Source organism: Heterocephalus glaber, unplaced genomic scaffold (genome assembly GCF_053883595.1).
Source record: "Heterocephalus glaber isolate CG9 unplaced genomic scaffold, H.glaber_assembly_v1.0 deba00001606, whole genome shotgun sequence".
In the NCBI taxonomy this organism is placed as follows: domain Eukaryota; kingdom Metazoa; phylum Chordata; class Mammalia; order Rodentia; family Bathyergidae; genus Heterocephalus; species Heterocephalus glaber.
Window position 1 is genome coordinate 18,566,773 of NW_028258377.1, and position 23,892 is coordinate 18,590,664.

General features: G+C 33.1%; 1 protein-coding gene across 4 annotated transcripts in view; it reads right to left on the bottom strand.

Annotated features, from left to right (window-relative positions):
* Positions 1-23,892, bottom strand: part of Ranbp17 (RAN binding protein 17) — a 348,452-nt gene that overhangs the window by 251,928 nt on the left and 72,632 nt on the right. For all 4 annotated transcript variants that reach the window (XM_004836388.4, XM_013078434.3, XM_021239677.2 and 1 more), the window contains one exon: positions 14,340-14,475. In XM_004836388.4, coding sequence (XP_004836445.2) covers positions 14,340-14,475 — 136 coding nt within the window. The remainder of the gene's footprint in view (positions 1-14,339; positions 14,476-23,892) is intronic.

The window sequence follows — 23,892 nt, forward strand, 5'->3', positions numbered from 1 at the left end:
AACCTTCCCAATCACTTCAGAATCTTCCTGACAAGCAATTTGAAAATTATTAGGAAATAAATTCAGGAAAATGAAGGCAAAATAAAGTATGGGCATATACTCCTAGAAGACAGTGTTCCTATCCAATGCCTACCTCAACAAAGCCTTTTATTTTTTTCACTTTATTGTTCCACTTGAATTTGGTACTAAGCAATATATTCTTTTGAAAAAGTAACTCCTTCACAGGAAAATTCAGTCACACATTAGAATGACGTCCTTTAACTGGAAGGAATGTTTTCCAGCTGACATCTGGTAGATGCCAGGTACTTGAAAGCAAATTTGAGAGGAGAGAGAGAGAGAGAGAGAGAGAGAGAGAGAGAGAGAGAGAGAGAGAGAGAGAGTGTGTGTGTGCTGCTGTATGTTGAGTGGTCACAGAAAAAACAGATTCAGATCACTTTAGAAGGAAACTCCTTTAGGGGTAACAGACTAAACAGAATGTCAAGACAGTAGTGAAAAAAGGGAGAGACTATCTCTAACACTATTCTATTTAAAATTTTAAATCCAAAAAAGGAAAACGGATTTGTCTCTTTCTCCATTTCTGGTATCCTGAATTGGGAATCTAGAATTTAGGCAAATTCTATTAATAATATGTTTTATTAGTGTCACTGATTAAATAGCTCTTAGTGGCTATATTTTGAAAGGAAAATATATTCCAAGGTTTAAAAAAACCACTTTTTAACTAACTTTTGAAATTTTACTTGCTGATAAGCTTTTGTTTCCAACCAAAGCAAAACTGATGTTCAAGGTATGGCTGGCTTGAATTAATAAAGGGATTTAAGAATAAAGTTCAAAACTTCCAAATTTGATAGATATTTAGAAGTCAAAATGTGTATCTAGTCAAAATATAATTATTTAAAATTGTTCTCAATCAGTAAACTGAGAATATTTAAGATTAAGGTAAATGGCAGCCAATACTACATAATGAAATAAAAAGCACTAGTAATACCTATCAGAGAATAACTGGTGGATACAAAAAGAAAGAAAAAGTACTAGGAAAGTCTGATCACCCTAAGAATTTTCTACTATATATATTAGAATTTTAATGTCTTAAACAGTATCTTAATACTTTGAGTAGGATAAATGCATTTAACTACTAATCACATTTTAATTATTATATTTTATTATCCCTTGGTAATTCTGGCTAACTGTAATTATACATTAGTAAAACTCCTGAGTAGAAATTTATGTATCTCAGAAAGAACCCACACAACTGGATTAGAAACCAGTAGCCTGAATTGGCTATAGTTTCTTGATTTCTAGTGCTCTAGTCAAAAGGTGGGCTGCACTTAACCATGTGTTTTCTTTCCCAGGATTCCTACTCTTTTAAAATATTTGAATTGAGGATTTCACATATTTTAATTTATAGATCTCTCATTCTAAATAAGTTTCCTTTTCACAATAGCATTTCATCTAACTTCTGGTTTGGAATTTTAAACCTAGCTAACAGTTTACAATAGGCAAGAGTTGCAAAGTATCTTAAGAGGTTTTTTAGTCTTGTGTCTCTTATCCCCAGCTGTTCAAATTTTCATTAAAAAACAACCACTTTTCCTGTCTCCTACTAGAACTTGGCAGAAGGAATGACTGACTATGCTCTATTAGGTTAGGGCTTTGGGAATCTTATTAATCTTAACACACATTTAAAATCAGTTCTATTTTTAGCTACATCCTGAACCCTAGCATTAAAAAGTACCTAGTGTATCCAAGTTCTCAGCTTTGCCAGAGTTCTTAGTGCAAATCATCTGGATAATCACTGGATTTCTTCACTACAAGAATTTAATGTTCAGCTCTCTCACGTTCATTAGGATAGATATCATTTAGAAATATAATTGCTAGCTTCACTAGTCTTGAATCTTCTAATATTTCATTTTTTTCCTTGTAAGTTACATTTCCTTTTATTCCTTTATTCTCTTTAGTTTCAAGACAATGAGGGATAAATATAAACAATGGATTTGCTATGTTTAAGTAAAATTCCTATAATTACATCTTCTGTAGATTAAACATTTCAAATACAGAAAAAGGCAAAAAATACAGTACAATCAACATCCACACACACTCACCATGCAGAATAAAAAAAGTAAAGATACAGTTTAAATGGGCATTAATCCCAAATCCCAAACCTTTTCTCAGCCACTGATAGCTATTATCCTAAATTTACTGTTTACCAATTCTATGTAGATCTTTATATTTTTACTACAAGAGTTCATGAACATATAATATTAACATATTTGACACATGGAATATATTTAGTGTACCCTTGCATAACCTTTTTCACACAATATCATGGAGGCTTTCTTGGATTCATTCAAAAATCAATGTAATTTTAGTTCATTTATTTTCAGTGCTATACAACATCCCATTGTATGCCATACGATAATGTATCCATTTTCCTATGGATGAGCAAGTCTATCTTTTTTCTACAATTACACAATAAGCTTCTATTAATAAACTCTTCTTTAAAAATTTCTGAGATATAATATAAAGTGCATACATCATGAGTTCATGAATCTTTACATATGTATACACTCACACAAGCCCTATCATAATATTGTAAGCTCCCAAGGAGGATCTCTTATTTTCCCAGTCAATATATTCTTGCAACTCAAAAGTAACCACATCATGATTTCTATTACCATAAATTAGTTCTGACTGTTCCTGAAATAAATAGAACCAGAAGATATGTACACTTTTGTGTCTGACTTTTTCATTCATCATCATAGCTAAATTGATAAATAAATCATCATAAACTCATCCAAATTTTTTGTCATTTTTTCTTTTTTTTAAAAAAAAGGCTCTGTAACATTACATTGGATGCTTATAAATTATCTATCCATTTGTTGAATATCTGGGTTGTTTCTAGTACTTCGACATTATAAATGAAGCTGCTAAGAACATTCTTCAATCTGGTAGAGATATAAACTCACTGGCTCCTACGTACACATCTATGAGAACTGATGAAACATAAGGTAGGCTATGTTTAGCTCTAGCTGACATTATTAAATAGTTTTCCACAATAGCTGTACCAGTTTACATTCTCAACAGAAATGAAGGATAGTCATATGTTCCACATCATCGGGACTTGGTTTTATCAGTCTTAATATTTAGCCATTTTGTCAGTTGTGCAATATTTCATTTAGTTCTTAATATTTCTCTGAGGATGATAAACACTACTAAACATTTTTTACATATATTGACAATTTGGATGCTTTCTCCCCCTCCGCCCTTGTCATATTTATTCCTTTCCCCTACCCCTCCCACTTCCCCTTTGGACTTTTTCTTCCTATATCACATAATTATACATTTTGATCCTTATTTACACTTTCAGTTTCTCACACCAGAGAAACTTCGGTACTTACACAAGTGTGTCCTATTTATTTCACTTCAGTATGGCCTCAATGTGCATCCATTCAGCTATAACTGTCTCCAGTTACTCATTCTTTATGGCTGAGTAGTACTCCATTTTATAAAAAAAAATCTTTATCTACTTTCTGGTCGATGGGCAATTAATTGGGCAACTTCCAAGTTTTAGCTATTACAAACTGTGCCACTATAAACATGGGTACACATATATCGCTGTATATTCTTTTAATTCTTTTGGGAAGATATCCAGCAGGGGAATAACTGGGTCAAATGGGACCTCTAATCCTAGTTTTCTGAGGTATCTCCATATTGATTTCCACAGTGGTTCCACCAGTCTACACTCCCACCAACAGTGGAGAAGGGTTCTTTTCTCTCCACAACACCACCAGCATTTGTTATTGGTTGATTTCTTGAGAGCAGCCATTCTTTCTGGAGTGAGGTGGAATCTTAGCATTTTCATTTGCATTTCTCAAATGACCAGTACTGTTAAACATTTTTTCATGTTTATTTGCTGTTTCTACTTAATCCTCTGAGAAACGTGTGTTAATTCCAGACGCCCATTTTTGGACTGGGTCTTTAAATTTGGGAGGTCTGAATTTTTAAAGTTCTTTACATATTCTAGATAGTATTCCTTTGTCTGAGGGACAGCTGGTAAAAATTTTTCCCCATATTGTGGTTTCTCTTGCTGTGCAGAAGTTTTTAAATAAGATGAGATACCACTTGTTGACTCTTTTTGCTAGTTCACATGCGACTGAGGTTTTGTTCATGAAATCTTTTCCACCAATGCCTTCAAGAGTTCTACCTAAACTCTCTTCCAGCCAGTTGAGTGTTTGTTTTAATATTTAGATCTTTGATCCATTTCAATTGTTTAGTTCATGGTGAGAGATACATGTCTAGATTTACTCTTTGGCAAGTTGAAACCCAGTTTTTCCAGCACCATTTATTAAAGAGACTATCTTTCCTTCAGTGAGGGTATTTGGCTCCTTTGTTGAAGATGAGGTGGCTGGGTGTTTCTGGAGTTGTTTCTCCATCTTATCTGTTCCACTGATCCTTGGGTCTGTTTCTTTGCCAGTACCACCCTGTTTTTATCATAGTAGCTTTCCAGTATAGTTTCAAGTTGGGAATTGTGATACCCCCTACCTTGTCTTTGTTGCCTAGAATTGTTTTTGCTATTCTAGGTCTCTTCTTGTTCCAAATGAATTTTTGGATTGTTTTCTCAAGGTCTGTGAAGTATGCTGTTGAAGTTTCAGTTGGGATTGCATTGAATCTGTATAGCAGTTTTGGAAGTATGGCCATTTTCACTATGTTGATTCTTCCTACCCAGGAGCAAAGGATGTCTTTCCATTTTCTGATATCCTCTTCAATCATTTTCTTTCTTCAGAGTACTGTAGTTTTCAGAGTAAAGGTCTTTGATTTCTTTTGTTAGGTTGATTCCTAGGTATTTCATTTTTTGGATGCTATCATGAAAGCAGTTGTTTCTGCAGTTCCTCTTTCAGTGAGTCTGTTGTTCATGTACAGGAAGGCTATTGATTTTTGTGTGTTGACCTTGTATCCAGCTAGCTACTCTACTGAATTTGGTTATTAAGTCTGGATGCTTTCTTTCAATGGGCTTAAGTCTTTTGTTCATTATAAATGTGAGTTTATGAGTCAGGGATTTAGCTCAGTGGTTCCGCTGCCTGCCTCACAAGCACAAGATCCCAAGTTCAATCCCCAGTACAAAAAAAAAGTGAGATTTTGGTGGTACTTGTGTGTATAACATTTTGCTCCTATGTAATTTGTGCATTTATAATTCAATGATTTTAATATATTCATACATATGTAATCATTATCAAAATCAATTTTACAGTATTTCAATACCACACCAAAAAATCCATATATTTTACCCATGAATGCCCAACCTCCAACACCTTAGACTTGTGTACCAATAATCTACTTCCTGTTTCTGTACATTTGCCTTTTCTAGACATTTCATATGAATGTAATTATCTAGCATTTGTTTTCTGTGACCAGCTTATTTCACTTAACATAATATTTTCCTAAAACATCTATACTATGGCATACATTAGTACTTCATTTCCTTTTATGAATTAACAACATTTCATTTTAGAATATACCTAATTTTGCCTATTCATCAGTTTATGAACATTCGGATTTTTTCCACTTTATAGCTGTTAGGAATAATAATGTTGCTCTGAATATTTGTGTAAACTTTTTATATAAGTGTGTGTTTCATTTGCCTTGGGTATACTAAAATGCTAAGATGTCCAGGCTTGGCTTAAACTTGCAATCCTCCTGCTTTATCTTCTTAGAGCACTGGAATTATAGGTATGCAACATCATTTCATTTTACAGTTGACTTTTTAATTACTGATAGACTATTTTCTATTCCTTCCAGCAGCATATGAGGGTTCCTATTTCTCCACATTCTAACCAACACTTATGATGTGTTTTTATTAAAATTATCCTAGTGAGTGGGTAGTAGTATCTCTCTGTAGTATGACATAAATCTTCCCTGATAACTAATAATGCTAAAGTCTTTCCATATTCTTATTGGCCACCAGTGTATCTTCTTTGGAGAAATGTCTATTCAAGTATTTTCTCTTTTTCTTTTCCCCCAGTGCTGGGATTGAACATAGGGCTTTGCATGAGGCAAGTGTTCTACCATTGAGACTCATCTCCACAGTACCCTTTGTTCACTTTTATATTGAGTTTTCATTTTTATTATTGAGTTGTAATAATTCATATATTCTACATTCAAGTATCTTTTCCTATTCTTGAGGGTTGTATTTTCATTTTCTTCAAATTGTGCTTTAAAGCACAGAAGGTTTTTACATTTTAATAAGGTGCAATGTATCTATTTTTTGGTTGCTTGTGTTTTTGGTAATGTATGCAAAACCAACAAACCCAAAAGTATTGTTCAACCCAAAGACTTGCTCCTATGTTTCTTTTTAACAGCTTTATATTTTTAATTATGATATTTAGGCTTATTCTCTTTGACTAATTTTTATATTAGGCATGGGCCAGAGTTCCAACTTCATTCTTTTGCAGTGGAATATCCAGTTGTCCAACCACCATGTACTCAAGATTGTTCTTCTGCGACTGAATTATCTTGGCACTCTTGTGAAAAAATCATCTAGATGTATGTATTAGGATTTATATCTGTACTCTTAATTTCATTTATTTCATATATATTCCTGTTCTTACGTTATTAGGTTATAAATCCCTGGGCCAGGGATTTAGCTCAGTGGTACTGCACCTGCCTCGCAAGTGCAAGGTTCTAAGTTTGATTCCTGTACCAAAAAAAAAAAATCAGTCTTGATTACTGTTGCTTTGCAAAGAATTTTGATATTAGTATGTAGAACTCTTCCAAGTTATTTTTTTCCCAAGACTAGATTATTTTGGGTCCTTTTACTTCATATCAATTTTAGGATAAGCTTGTCAATTCCTGCAAAGAAGACAGCTAAGATTTTGTTAAAGTGTGTGTCAAAAATACTGATCAATTTGCTTCTTAACAATATTAAGTCTAAGCCATGATCAATGGATCTGCTTTCCAACATTTGATCTCCTTTCAATAATCTTTTGTAATTTTCAGATTGTAAAGAATACATTTCTTTTGTTAAATTTATTCTTAAGTATTTCTTTTTGATGTTATTGTAAATGGAATGTTTTATTTCATTTTGGGATTGTTCATTTCAAATTCATAAAATTCACCTAATTTTTTTTTTTACATTTTATCTTTTTATTGTTGTTGTTGTTTTTGGGACATGTTCTTGCTTTGTAGTGCAGGCATTAACCTCACAGTGATCCTCTTGCCTTAGCCTCCCAAGTGCTGGGATTACAGGTATGTGCCACTTTGGCTGGCTTTCTACTGTCTTGCATTCTTACTGGTGTTGTTTTATCTTGCATATTTACTGATGTTGTTTATTCGTTCTAATAGATCCTTAAGATTTTCTACATACAAAGTCATGTCATCTGTGAACAGAAATAGTTTTAATTCCTCCTTTCCAATCTAGATTGTTAATTTCATTTTGTTGCTTATTTTATTTGGGCAGGACCTCAAGTACAATGTTTAATAGAAGTCAAAACTGTAGACACCATTGTCTTGTTCATGACAGTAGAGAAGTGATCTATAAGATGTCAGATTTGGTTTGCTAGCTTTTAATATTTTTTCCAACTATATTAACAAGAGATATTGGTCTGCTTCATCTTTTGTGATGTATCTGTACTGGTGTCACAGCACATGAAGTGCAAAGTGCTTCCTTCTCTCCTACTTGCAGAAAGCACATGTAAATATCTGGTATTTATTTTAAGTGTTTAATAGAATTCACTAGGAGGGCTATGTGGAATGATGGAGTTCTTTGTGGTTAGTCTGTGATTAGAAACTTAATCTCTTTAGGTATTACATGTCTTTCAGATTTCTGTATTTTCCTGAGTCAGTTTCAGGAATTTCTTTTTCTTAGAATTTTTCCATTCCATCTAAGTTACTCAATTTACTTACATTCAGCTGCTTATGGCAACCCATTCCAATCTTTTTCTTTCTGGTAAGATCAGTAGTAATGACCATTATTTTATTCCTAATTTTAATAGACATTAATTGTTTAACAATCGAGTTCCATTCCTGTGACTAGGTCATTAAATCAATCTGCTGCTAAATGAGGAATTGCATATAGTATGTACATTACAATATTCAGAACAAAAAATTGGTCAAAGGAAACTCCAACTTGATGACTATGCTTTTATTTGCATGCAGTACTGCAAATAAAACTTTATACTTTATTTTTGCATGCAGTACTATAATATATAACATAAAACTACAGTACTGTACATACAATCAGCAAAAAGTATAGTACTATATAAACAAGGTGTATGACACAAAAAAAGACTTTGGGGGGTCTATAAACAAGATGTATAGAAATGAACAAAAAGAGATAGGTCACAAGTCGTTAACCAGGTAGGTCTTTAAACAAGCAGTACATGTACTATGAATTCATTTTTCTTTCCCTCTCTCCTCCATCCCTCCCCCTTTTCCTCTCTCTTACTCCATCACTCTCTTCCTCCTCTCTCACTCCAGCTAATTGGCGATTTTGTTGATCTTTACAAAGAACAAAGCTTGAGTTTTGTAGATTAGTGCTACTATTTTTGAATCCATTTCATTAATTTTCATAGTCTTTATTATATCCTTTCTTCTACTTGCTTTTGGGACAGTTTCTTCTTTTTCCATTGTGTTAAGACTGGTTTTGAAATCTCTCTTTTTTCTTATCCTACTTGCATACCAGATAGTTTGCTCTGAAATTATTCATAGAAATTATATAAATGAATAATGAATCAAGTTACATGCATGTTTTCCCAGTCTAAGACTTTTCCTTTTACTTTACTGTGAATTTTAATCCACAGGAGCTTTAACTATTAATATGGGTACAACTCGTCAAGTTTTAGATCTGAAGCTTGGGCTTTTTATACCTTAAAAAAAATTCTTCCCTACCCTTGTATTATAAAATCTCCTGCTTTCTATATTTAGAGTCCTCTAACCTACCCAGAATTCAGTTTTGTAAGGTGTGAAGTCATAATTCAAATTTTTATGTAGAGAAAATCAAATCTACCAGCATGTATTGAGCAGTTTGTCTCTTGCTTTTCTATCACATTCTATTTGAAAGCATAAATGGATACATTTTTATAATCATTTTATTTGCCCATGTTCCTCTTTATTAAAAACTTTACCAGGGAGATGGACCGTACTATTTTCTTTCATATTTTTGGCCTTAATACATAGCAGTTAGTAAAAGCTACTGAATAATGAGTAGGAATAAACAAGAAGGAAAAGGCAGCAGCACATACAGTACATAAAAATCAGTTACAGAGTGGAATGAAGAATCAAAAGAAAAGGCTGATAAAGGTAGACAAAGTGTGACCATAAATAGGAGTTTTTTCATAAATAATGTGACACCAACAAAGAAGTTTAAGCACTGATACAGGATGAAATGTGTTTCCCAAAGGCTGGCAAAACTGAAGGTCTGATAAAAGTATGTATTATGACAATACAGAGCAATGGAAATACATACCTTGGGGAGGGAAAATAAATGCTTAACTTGATAATCTCATAAAGCTAAAGATATATATATATTCTATGGCCTAGCAAGTCTATTCATGTTATTTATCTTCACAAAACTCTTTCACATGCATGCATGGATGTTTACTGTAGTATGGTTTGGAAAACTGAAAAACTAGAAATAACCTATCAGAAAAAAATGGAGTATAAAATGGCATAGTAATATATTGTAATACCATTAAATAATTATTTAGAATGGCATGTACTATCTTAGTTACTTTTCTCATTGCTGAGACAAAATACCCAACACCCAAAGTTGAGGAAAAGTTTATTTTGGCTCATAGTTTTTAGAGGTTTCAGTCCATAATCAGCTGGCTCCAAGGCAAGGTGGCACAGCAGAGGGCATCAAAGAAGCGAAGTAGCAAAGAAACACTAAGCAACAAGCAACAACAACAGCATCCCTCTTTCTGTCACTTATATTATATCCAGGCTATCCACCCTTAGGAGAGGTAGCACTCATACCCTTAATCCTAGCATTGCGCCACAAATAAATTCAAGGATCTCTTACTTTCTAATGAAGATAAGATTACTACACTAGTAATATGAAAAAATAGAGTGGAGAAAAGCAAAATAGAAACGAAGAGAGCAATTAAAAATTTTGAAATCCAGCATCACATCCTTGATCCCAGCATCACATACCCTAGATCCAGCCACTTCTGAAAAGCCCCACCTATGAGCATGTGAAGCTTTGGGGGGACGTAGATACAAGCCATAACATGTACCATCATGGATAAATCACAAAAGAAGTACTGATCAAAAAAAGTTCCTGAGCATCCAAAATGCATAGCACTTTTATATGGAGTTAATAGCATACTTTGCTTATAATATATAGAAACACACAAAAAAAATCATGAATAACACTAAATTTAGGATAGTTGTTACTTTTGAGCAACATGTGAAAAAATTAGGACACCGAAAGGATCTTTAATGTTCAATTAAAAATACATCTGGGCAAACATAGCCCCAGAATTAAGAATTAAGAGTTAACAAAGTGTCATAATAGGTATATAATCATTCATTATATTATTCTCTTACTTTTTTTTTAAATTTTTATTGGTACCTGTTTGCAGTACATAGTCTCTTACATTCTAATGAAGAAAAGATTACTACATTAGCAATATGAAAAAAAGTAGAGGGACAGAGTTGATTAAACAGGAAATTCCTCTTCAGAACCTGTGGAGTTTTAAGGGCTCATTCAAAATTTCAGTGGAATAGCCAGTGAACCCTCTCCTAATCAAATATAAAATAGGAAGGCAATATAGTAAAGTGGTTAGAAGCACAGACTCAGGAGTTAGGTATTTGAGTTCAAACTCAAGATCAACCACTTAAACACAATGATTCAAAGCCTCATCAATGTCTTAAAAAAGGGAAAGGATTAATAAAATATTATAACAATTTGGACTGTATTTTTTGAGAATGAAATCAGATAATGCTTGTCAAATTCTGAACAAACTATTGGGACAAACTATTCAATAAATGCCTACTTATGGATTTTCTTTCTTATAAGATATACTTCTAACACACATCATTGAGAATTCTTCAGGGATTCCACTTTCATTCATGAAGTATGTATTTGTATAAATTATATTATTTATATATATATATGTATAGATTTTAATCAAATTTTTAAGACGCTAATATCATAGCATATTTATATATCTGAGTGTTTATTTTACTCAGATAAACATCATATTCTAACTCAAGAATACACGCTGAAAATGCTAAACATGAGATCTAGACCCATTTCCTATATACTAAATATCAAATTAATAAAAAACATACAAACCACATGCCAGAACCTTGGGGATAAAAATACATAAGGCCAAAACAGTTCTAACCAAAATTACAGTCCATACATGTTTCAGTAGCAAATATTTATACTGCACTGTAATAAATGTTAAAATAGGGGATATACTGGTGCTACAGACCACAGACAAAAGGAATTCTCCCAGAAATCTGAGTGGATAAAGTATCTGATATGAAATATAAGGAGAAATTAACAGAACAAGGCAGAGAAGCTAGAGGTGGATCTTTTTTAAAGTGCTTTTTATAAAAGCAGGGAACATTTTGTTCTAATACCCAGAATTAAAGAATAAATCTGTGCAAAGAAATTGAAAGTTTAATTTACACAAAGTATGCAATGCAAGAATGAAGTACTGAAATAGAAAGCCGATAAAATATGCAGAAGAGATGAACCTTTTAAATCACACTCTTATGATAAAATTAAGATAATGTTTTAAAGTGTTTAGCACAGTTTCTAGTACAAAAAAAGTGCACTCTAATTGTTAAATATTATTCACTTACTATTATCCAATACCATCCTCTTTCTTACCACAATTTGAAATCAGACAATACACCTACTAAGAAATCATTCCCACTTACCCTTCCTTGGTTAGCTGCCAGAAAAAAAAAAAAGTAAAACAGAGTACATTTTTGTCCCTGGGTATGTGTAGGGAACAGGATTCATTGTGGATACCAAAATCTGCAGATGCTCAAGTAACTTACATAAAATGACAAAATATTTGCATATAACCTATCCACAACCTCTTGTATGATTTAAATCATTTCTAAATTACTTTTAATATCTAATACAATTAAGTTAGGCAAATAGTTGTTATAATGTATTGTTCAGGGAATTATGACAAGAAAAATGTCTACATGTTCTGTACAGATGCAATTTTCTTTTTTGAGTATTTTTGATCTGCAATTGGTTGAACTCATGAAAGGAGAACCCAAGGAAATGGCTGGCTGATGATATACAATATTGATTAAATGTCTTAGAACCTATTTTTTCTTTAGTAAAATGGAACTAGTAATACCAATCTTGCAAGCTTAGTGTAAGGAATAAAGAGAGTACAGAATTCCTGAGTGACAGGTCACATATTAAGAACTCCCAAAATGATTCCAACTGAAATCAGAAGATAAACCAGAAAACTGGGAATTTTTACTTCAGGGTTATGCAATAGAATTACCTTAGAAATAAAGTCATCTCAGTAATAAACACTTTTAATAAGAGGGTAAGATACATGCATCTTATAATGTTATAAAGTGTTAAAATAAGAGAATCAACATCAGTCTGATGTGTTTACTTTTACTCAAATATAAGCTTTTTCTAAAAAAGGAGAATCTAATCATCTAAAATTCACTTTTTGCAATCATCTTAAAGTTTTATATATATATATTAAATTTTTTTTAAAAAAAGAAATCCTAAATACCACTGCTCTAAAACAACTAGTCTCATGTTATATACTTCTTCCCAAATATTTTAAGGACAGTAACTAGAAAGCTTTTCTATTCTACATGATATTGTTCCGATTTAAGACTCAGGACTAATGAATTCTGGATTAGTAATGTTTTGAGAATGTTGGTTTTTGCAAAAGAAAAATAACAAATTCTTTTAGTACATTAAGTAAGAATCAATCATAATTTGATTTATATTCAATCTTCGAGTAACACATCTGGGAGTTGAAAAGAGGTATTTCATATAAATTTTACACTATGCAATTTGTGTTTGGTTTTAATTTGTCCTGACAATCTAAAACACATATTTCTAGTTACTCCTTTTTCTTTCTAATTATCTCATTCAACAGCAGCTAAACTCTAGGAGTTTATTGATATTAATTCTAAATGGCAATAAAATGTCAGTGTATTTGACAATGGTAGTATCAAGCTATATTACTTCATCATATACCAACGAAAATTTTACCTGAAATAAACTAAAGGATAATCTTAAAACCAAGTTTTTTTACTGCTTTTATGTATTATCAGATTTTAAGTAAACTGAAGTTTAAGCTAAATTTCTTAGGATTAAGAAAGCTCAACTGAGAATAAAACATTTATTTTAGAATTTTCCATTAAAAAATCCTTTAACATCATTAAAACAAATCTAAATGAGATTAAAAAGAGGTGGTTTTAGAAACAGTTACTAGTCTACAAAGAAGAAAACAATAACAATAAAGTCTCACAAATCTTAGGGCTATAAATATACTCAATTCTCAGGATCTGTTATCAAAATCTTCAGATGGTTAATTCTCTTAAATAAAATAGTGTAGTATTTGCATATATCCTACACACATTCCCTCAAATACATTAAATCATCTCAACTACTTCTAATACTTAACATACTGTAAGTGCTATATAAATAATTGTTAGACTGCACTGTTTAGGGAATGACAAGTTCAGTACAAATGAAGTTTTATTTTCAAATATTTTAGATCTACACTTGATTGAATCCACAGATGTAGAACTCATGAAAATAGTGGATCCGTGTACAACTAAGTATTTACTTAAGGTTCATATAAATATCCTCAATTATTTCTCATTTGCCCCAAGATCAACTCATCTAAATTTCTTGATGTTAAATTTTCAATTATCATATTATGAGTTTTCCCTATGTGATTGCAGCATGTCAAATACACAACCAAATTGTCCTATCCTTTATTTACCATGTAAAAATGCCAAGGAATGAGTGGAAAATACTGAAAACCACGTAAATAAATATCCAAAAAACCCTCTCAGAATTACTAAAAGAGCAAATCTTGTTTCCAATCTTGAAATATAAAGGGCAAAATCCATTAAAGTGTTCAGTTTCAACTATTTAATAACTATCCATGTAAAAACTATTTGCTACTTCCCATCAACTTTCAAGAAAATGGTAAATGTAAGAATAAAATAAGCAAATTAATTTCACATTATATTTCAATACCAAATCAAGTTCAATTAATCAACTAAATTTCTCTTTGTAGAGATAATTATATTAGCTAACAGTTGCTATATGTGTACATTTTTCTTGATCTCTAATAACATTTTTTTAAAAATCTCTTGTAGTAAAAACCTACCTTTGAGGTTCTCTGAAGTTGATCACCAACATATGTTTTACGAAACTGATCCAAGAACCACAGAATTGCAAGCTCTATTTTCTCATTAGAACATTGAGGCAATCCAGTATCCATTAAAGATATAAGCTGAAAAACTCTTTTCATGAAGGGGAAAAAAATGCTTCAGTACAAATACTTAGAGAAACAAAATTAAAACATTTGTCAAAAATATATAATCACTGTAAAAAGTGGGAAAACAAAAACATACAAAATTTTTTAATGTTTTTAAATCGTCTGAAATCCTACCTCTGGAAGATACTACAATTTGGTCTAATTCCTTACAGTCTTTTTTTTCTAAGATATACACATATACATATATGAATACAACCCTGTATACAAACATACATATATTTTACTAAAATTTTAAACATGTAGACAAATGGAATATACATTTAAATATAGAATGTGTACATAGATTTAAGTAAATACATGCATGTATTTTTAGTGAAATATCACTAACTTTACATTTCTAAATAACTAAATATTTTACGATCAAATAACTCAAAATTCAAAAGAAAATCATGAATTATACCCATCATGTTACATCAATCACTTAATGAGTTATAAAATTTTTACCTAAAAATTCAAGTAATCTTAATAAAAATCAAACATTCTGACACTAAACTCTTAACTATAGTTATCATAAAATCATAAATTTTCTATTTATTGTTTTAATTATTAGAAAATCAGAAATGACATGAAGGATAAGTAAAATTCCATACAGAAAAAGCTTAATTCAATATAGCAAAAATCTCAGTCTTGAATTTCTAAAAAGAAATCCTTCAACATTTTCATTAAAATTTTCTGGTGGGTAGCTGCCAAGTGCTTTGCACTAAAAAAATCCAAATATTACACTGATTTTTTTAAGATACTGAAATACAAATTGTTCCAAAAGCAAGCTCCCTTTTTAATTTGCACAAAAGCATCTGTGCCTAGCCAGCCCTGACCTACCTCATTCCTTCTAGGGGTGCATACTTGAAAATATATAAACATCATTAATAGTTTATGATTAAAGACAGTCAAAGATAGTTAAAGATCCAAGGTGAAAAATTATAATACATATAGTCTTATAAAATATATTCTTATAATATAGGTATATAAGGCTATATATTCTCCAAACTCTTTTAATGTATACATGAAGTACATTTTGCATGGTTCAAAGCCTAGTTTATTCCACTTTACAATATATCTTAAAAAATCTTTCTGTGTCAGACACGGTTTCCTCACTCTCTTTTGCAACTGATAATATTCGATTATATGAGTTTACTTTATATTTCCAAATATTCTCTTATTGACACTAAAGTTGTTTACATTTTTGTGACAAAAATGCTACGATTAACAATCTTTTATGTTATTTCACACATGTAGTTTTACAATATGCATTTCTAAATGTCAACGTAGTAGCTCATAGTATGTATTTTTACAATTTTAATAGCTATTTAAAAATTGCCTGTCATAGAAATTAAAACAATATATCCCTACCATCAGCCCACAACAGTGCCTGTTTATACACACAGACAAGGTCAATAACATGAAATTTTAGGATTTATGGAAATCTGAAAAATGGGATGGTATCTCTCTGTAGGATAATTTGTTTCTCTGATGTATGTAAGGGTAAAATTTTTGATATTTTACGCCATGTGTGTGTCCTTTTCTGTAACCTGTCTGTTCATTTCTTTCGCTGATTTTTTTCTAAAGGATTGTCCTTTTAGTACTGATTTCTCCAGTCCTTTATACAGTAGAGAATGGAACTCTGCCTACATTTGACCTTTTAAATAATTTTTCTTATTTTTTGATCTGCCTAATTTTGATTATGGTCTTTTAAAAAAATTCCAACCAGAAGTTTTTGTTGTTGTTTTCTTACGTACAAAATTTTTATCTCTTTTGTACTTTCATGGATTTTCCATAACAGTAATTTCTCATCTGAATCTGAAGTTTTTATTTTATTTAATTTTGCATTCCTTTTTTTTTTTTCTTTTGGCAGTACTGGGGACTGAATCCTCATTCTTAATGAGCCACATTCCCAGCCCTTTTAAAAAAATTTTTATTTTGAGACAAGGTCTTGCTAAATAACTCAGGCTAGGCTCAAACTTAAAATCCTTCCAGAAGGCTGGGATTAATGGTGTGTCACCAAACCTGGATTTTATTTCACTGTTTTGTTTTTATTTTTAAATCTAACTCTATGATACATTTGGATTTATTTTAATACACAATGTGAGGCAAAAATCCAATACTGTTTTTTCAGATGGCTATCTAGTTGCTTCAATACCATTTCTTTCTTGTATAGTCTATCTTTATTCACCATTTTAAAATAACTGTTTTCACATATACTAGATTCACTTAAGCACTGAGATTACTTACTTATCTTCCATTTATCTTGGCCAATTTTATTATTCCATAGTATTATTTTTATGGTTGTATAGTAAGGCTATGTCAAATTTAATGATTTCATTTTGAATATAAATTCTTATTTCTAAATGAAACCTATTATCATTTTCCATACCTACAAATTCATCTAGAAACAGAATCTATTACAGAATAAGCATTTTTTTAAGGTACATATTGTCAGTGTTAAGAACATATATTTTGACAACCATTTTATAGTAATTATTATTATTTTTTTTGTACCCGGGGATCAAACTCGGGACCTTGCACTTGTGAAGGCAGGCAGCAGAACCACTGAGCTAAATCCCCAGCCCCAGTAATTATTTCCTATTTATATTAAAATACTCTTTTTAAGTACCCTTCACTTACTAAGTATCTTTGATACCATTACGATTTATGAAAGAGAACTTGCTGAAGAATTAGATTTAAGGATTAGATTACTGTAACCAAGTTTGGGTTATTTCTCTAAGGAATATGTCTTTATCATTTAATTTTGGGAGTAGGAACAAAGCTGACTTTTAAAGTCTATGTATTAGTCAATTAACAGATTGTTGGTGCAATTTTAAATAAAATAGACACATACATCAAACTTCATCCTGGATCCAGGTGATTTGTCAAGTGACTTAAAGAAGCTAGATCTAGCTTTAAGTTCTTTATTGAGTAGGACCTCCCTTCTCCTACTCAGGTTCTTTGCTGATTCTATGTACTTTCTTTTACTTTTATTTCCTTTTTAGAGCACACATTCCCAAATTCAATGAAGATGTGAAATCAAAACAGTTTGTTGGGGCACCTTTACAACTCATATTAAGCTGGTGATTTGCATTTGCCTAAGAAGCAATGATATCCCAGCAGAAGAGTAGGAAAGAATTCCCAGCAGGGTATATGATCCATCTGTCAAAGAAGTTTTGATAGTTGTACAGGTTCAGTTGCAAGTGCCTGAAATCCAAAATAACAACTGCTTAAGCAATACAGGTGTTTATTTCCTCTCAAGCAAAAATCCAAGTCAGTGCTCCAGGGCTTGTTGGTACTCCATGGTGTATCAAAGGTTCAGGTTCATTGTATCTTGTTAGACTTGTCTGCATAGTCACTTTGTGGTCTAAGATGGCTTCTTCAGTTCTACTTATTCATACTACATATAGTGCATATATTGCATTCCCTTATATCCAATGGCACGGAATATAATCACTTAATCATACCTAGCTACAAGACAGTCTAGTAAATGTAATCTTTATTAACAGTAAGCATTTGCCCAGCAAAACAATCAGGTATTTTACTACAACAGAAGGGAAGAAGAGCTAAGGGTGGATAACTAGCAGTCTCTGTCACACTGACCTCCAAAGACTTGTAGCCACCTCTAACAACTGCTTACGACCAGTGTAGTTCACACACACACAACCCCCACATAATATTCTCAGTTTCAATTTATTTCCCTACCCCTATTTTTCCTTTATATTAAATCATTTTTTGGTAAAAAGCATTTGGTATAAAGACAAGCCATTAATTTTTATCCAAGTACAGGCACATCACCTCAAATAAAAAGAAATGTATATCAAATCATTCACTGTCTTCTAAATTTAATAAATATCCATAAATTCAACAAATATTTGAGGGCCTACTATATGCCAAATGTATATTAGGTGAATACAAGAGGAAGCAAGACATATATATATACTCAATTCTCTAGAAATCTATAATCTATCAAGTGAAAGAATTTTAAAAGTCAATTAGAATAAAGAATTACAAGTTCTATAGTAAATGTCATACAGAAAATAGCAAGAATTACTAATATCCTGGGACGAAACCTGGCAAAGAGACTGTTAGTTTAAATCTAAATATACCCTAAAAGTCAGGGGTTCAGAGGTGGGGCCTTGTCAGAGGGGAAAGGTCACACAAGGTGTGACCTGAAAGGGGGTGCTCTTGTCCCTGGCTTCTCCCTTTTTTTCTCAGCTTCCTGGTTGTCATTAATTGAGCAGCTTTCTTCCACCATGCCGCTCTGCCATGCTGTTTCTGCAATGGAGCCAACCAACCAAGCACCGAATCCTCTTATTACAGACAGATGAGCTAGGTAGAAATATTATAGGCAGTCAGATAGGGCTAGGTCCTCCAGAGGGTTAGGATAAAGGTGAAACTCACCACAGCTGCACCAGAGACATACTGGTTGGAAACCAGGCCTCAAGATAAAGAAAAGATGACCAGATCTACATACTTTCTCAAACAACAAACATTGAACCTAAAGAAGTCTAGATAGACATCAACCACCCTGGTGGGTGACCAGAGACCTCTGCACCCACCACTTCCTAGGAGAATCTTTGTTCTTTCCATCCATACTTGTTACGTGACTTGTTTCCCAACTAGACCACTATTACCTACATGACTATACTTGTAACCTTACTGGAGGATCATGGCTGTGGCCCACATTGTACCTATATGGGTCTCATCCTATAAAATTCCTCTGTAAAGTAGGGTTCCCAGGCTACCCACTCTGTTCCCCTCTTGCCCCTCAGGAGCTTTCTTATCAATATCTTCCTACTCTTAACCTCCATTGTTCCTAGGACTCGTTCTTTGATTTCTAGAGAACAAGAACTCAGCGTATCCTACAGTTAACAGGTTAGAAGATATAATATTTCATATTTCATCTTCAGTATTATTTTCTGTAACACTCTAAAGTATGAATTAAAATAAATTTTCCCTCCTTTAAGTTGCAGATGTTGTGTACTTTGTCCCAGTGACAGAAAAGTCACTAATACAGAAAACTGGTACTGGGAGTACGGCTGTTCCTAAGACAGTATCTGAGCATGTGCTTTAGAAGCCTTGGGATCTAGTCTGTGGGAGGAGTTTGGGAAGGTTTGGTGATGACAGCTATAAAAGGCACAGAACGCTGAAAGCAGAGCTTAATCACTGATCTGCTTGGAGCTCAAAAGGCCAGAATGCCAAGAAGAATGCAGAGAGTAAAGACCAGGCTCAGGTTTCAGGTGGAAATAAAGACTGTACTGGAAACTGGATTAGAGGCCAGGGCAAACATTAAATGTTGTAGCTCCATGTATAAAACCCAGGACAGGTTTATTTCGGGCAAAAAATATGTCTATATTTTGTCCATGCCCTAAGACTTGATTGAGGGCGAATTTAAAGAGAGGGAAGGGAAAGGGCAAGTAAAAAGGATCAAGATGATGATCCCTGGTACCAAAAAAAAAAAAAAGAGGATCAAGATGTGATAATATATATGTATCAATTCCCCATAATGAATGTATTTATTATGTATTGTAAACATATACTAATAAAAAAGGGAAGAAACAAAACATACAACAAAAACTAAATAAATAAAGGTGGCAGACTAATTGATCTGGTGGAGAAAATTTGAATGCAGCTCAATATGGCATTCTGTACTGCTGGCTGCTTTTAGCCAGTTCTACAGTGAGAACCAGGAGGAAAAGCAAAACCAGAGCTGAATGATTTAAAAGTTTATGATTTCTTTAAAAAGGAAGTACCTGTAAAGTTGGGGTCAAAGAGAGCATGGTTGCTGAAAAGATTAGCATTAAAAAGAAGTCAACTAGTTTGCATCAGGGCAACAGGAAAAATGACTTGAAGGCATCTCAGGAATTGGCCAGATGCCACTTATGGCAGTCTCAAAGGCAGAAAAGCATAAACTCATTTGAAAGACTTTCTTTCAGAAGAGAGCCCCAGGGTTCACTGCTTATTCAGGATCACCTAGGGACCTATTTCCCTAAGTACACCCATCCAAGCACTGAGAGGCCTCTGCAGCCACAGTTGAAGGAGGCCATGCTATTGCAGACCATGGTCCAAAGGAGCCTGGCGGCTGCTCAAGCTGGTGGCAGTCCTTGATGTCATCCATGTCACTGGTTTTTAAGGCATGTACAATATTCAAGTTGTGGGATCAGGGAGGCTTTGACCCAAATTTCAAAGGAAGGCCTGGGAGATCAGGCAATGTGCCCCTGGGAGGGCAATGTATAAAGCTGTGAGTAATGCAAAAGGTGGAATGGAGACTCCAGAAAGTTAGAGATGCCAGTAATGTGGAATGTCTGCTGAGGAAAACTGCAAGCGGCAAGCAAAGCCTACTCAATATGTGAGAGGCAAGTGGTAAGGTCATAGGGATGGTGCTACTTAAGCCCTTTGGAGTTCACATCTTACTACAACATACCTTGGGTTTTGTACATGGAGCTACAAGATTTAATGTTTGGCCTAAGGGACTTCATCTTGCTTTGGTCCCATTCTTTTCTATCCCCTATTCCTCCCTTTTGAAATGAGAATGTATACCCAGTATATTGCATGTTTTTAAAGGTGCTCACAGCGAAGAGTTTGTCTCAGGTCTCAGAAAAGACTTTGGACTTGGACTTTTCAGCAATGCTGGAACTGTTAAGACTTTGGTGACCATTAGATAGGCTAAATATATTTCTGCATAATGAGATGGACATGAGCCTTTTGGGGACTAGGGTTGAAAGATATAGTTTAGATCTAAAATACTCCCGAAGAGTCTCATGTTCAGAAGTGAGGTGGGAGGTCACTAAGAGTGTGACGTGGTAAAGTGTATCCTTGTCCCCTGCTCTTTTCATCTCTCTCTAAGCTTCCTGGCTGCCTTTGATCAAGCAAACAGATTTCCTTCATCGTGCCCTTCTGCAATGTTATTTCTGCCTTAGAGACAACCAACCAAGGATGGAATCATGTGAGAATCGAGACAAAAAAAAAACCCTCTCCTCCTTTATGCTGCAATGTCACAGGTATTTTGTCCCAGAAATGGGAAAGTGACTAATACAGAGTCAAGAAGAAGCATCATGTGGGTCCATTTAGAAAAGGAAGATAAAACTGGCTCATTTATGAACTCAAAAATATTTACTATAGCTTTCAAGCAGTGACAGGAGATAAGGCCATTAAGAAAGGCAGAAGAGTCAGATCATGAAGAGCCTGATAAGCCATTTTGATTTTAATTCATAGAAAAAAAAACATGAGAAACGATGGAAAGTCATTTCAGAGAAAAGTAAAGCAATGGCATAATCAAATCTGTACCTGAGAAAGATTACTCTGGCTACAAAGAGGAAGCAAGGCACCCATTTAAAAGCTGAATCTTTAGTCCAGGTAAAAGATGACAGCAACTAAACTGGCAGAGGAGATAGAAATAAGTAAGATAAGTTCAAGGTAGATCTGATGGGATTTGAAGAGTATATGGATGTTGGAGAAAGAAAAAAAGGAAAAATTAAGGATACCTTTCATGATCCAGGCTTGGGCAATTGAGTGAATCATGATGAGACACATGGAAAGAGTCAGGGATAGGAGAGGACAGAAAAGATGAGTTTAATGAGTCAGGGATAGGAGAGGACAGAAAAGATGAGTTTAATTTTTCTAATTGGTAAATATATAACTGTTTTTATTCCCTACGTTTTCTCAGGAAGTATATATGTTCCTACTTAATGACAAAGTTTAAAAAAAATGAAAAGAATACTTAATTTCTATTTCACTGAATAGGCCATGTTATCTAAAAGATGGTATAAAGGCAAATTTTTCGCTTGATTACAAATTAAGACTGCCAAGTTCCTAGTGTTCATATCTTTAAGAAATTTAATCTGACATATGAAATAAATCTTCAAAAAACTAAAACTATGTGTATTCAGGTTCAAATTTTATTAAAATATATTTTAAAGAAGGGAAAGGGTATAAAATGAAAAGAAAATTTCTATTCAGAATTATAGTAAGTTTATCAAACTTAGGAATATATTTCCAAATAATAAGAGAGAATATTACAGCTACATATAATAATTTTAAAGAATTATTAGGGTGACAGTGATGTGGAAAGAGCTGCCAAACATAACTTAAAACGGGTAATTATTGTGGAATATTTGTTCATGAAGTCTGTATCAGCTTTAATAATGCACGGCTTATACACTTTGTGTGGGCTTATGTACTTTGTGTGTGCTACCCCAAAAACCCTGTTTGAAACTTGTCCCTGTTCGAAAACTCTGGGTGGGCCTTCCCCCTCTTGTGGGGCAGCCTGTTCCTGGAGAGATTAAAAACCATCCTTGAAGTGTGTTTATCTAAGCTACCCTTGCCATCTACTGCTGCTTTACCACATCTCTGCCACATTCTGCTATGAAACCGCAACTTAAGCTACCCTGTAAGAGATATAAAAAGGGAAAACTGTCTTAACTCATGGTCAGCCTAGAAGGACTTGTTTCCTGAGGCTGTCCTTGCCTGGCAATAAACTTTTTTTATTTTACCCTATTCTCTTGTCTCTGGAAGGTCATTTCGACTCCCTTGCCCCAACAATAGCATTGAAACAACATACTTCTAGATCAATAGAAAGGTATGAAAGGGTTGGAAAAAGACTTTAGAATGATATGTAAGGTGTAAGTGGTATTTCAGATCACTAGAACATGTTAAATGATTAACAATTTGAATAACAAAATATAAGATCATCTTTAATATATACTGAGCTATTATTATAAATTAGAAGAAAATAACAGAACAAAACCAAATGATATAATCATACAGATATAAAAATCACTTACAAGAAAAATCATAAATGTTAAAAATAAGAGTGGAAAAGACTGTTTAATACCACTAGAAATGAAGAATTATAAAATGAAACAAGACTTTTGTTAATTAAAACTAGCAACTGTAAGGGCCGAGGATTTAGCTCAGTGGTTCCGGAACCTGCCTCAGAAGCACAAGGTCCTGAGTTTGATCCCCAGTACCAAAAAAAAAGAAAAAACCAAAAATAACCCCTAGCAAATATACATATATCCTATTATCTAGTATTCAACTGCTGAAAAACAAATAACTCTCACAGTCTTTGGATTTGGAGGATAAACAGATACAGCTTGAGTATCCCTTACATGAAATGCCTAAAAACAGAACAACTTCAGATTTCAGGGAGTTTTTTTAGATTTGAGGATATTTAGATAGACATTTCTAACCTGAAAACACAAAATCCAAAACTTTTTAATTGTAATGTTTGAATTCAAAGTTTCAGATTTGGGAGCATTTTGGATCTGGGGTTTTCAGATTATGGATGCTCAATAGGTAGAACTCTTCCTTTTAAGCCTTTAAAATACTACATACACATGACTAAATACAGAAATTTTCAATTTAAATAAATATAGCTAAAAGAATATATTCACTC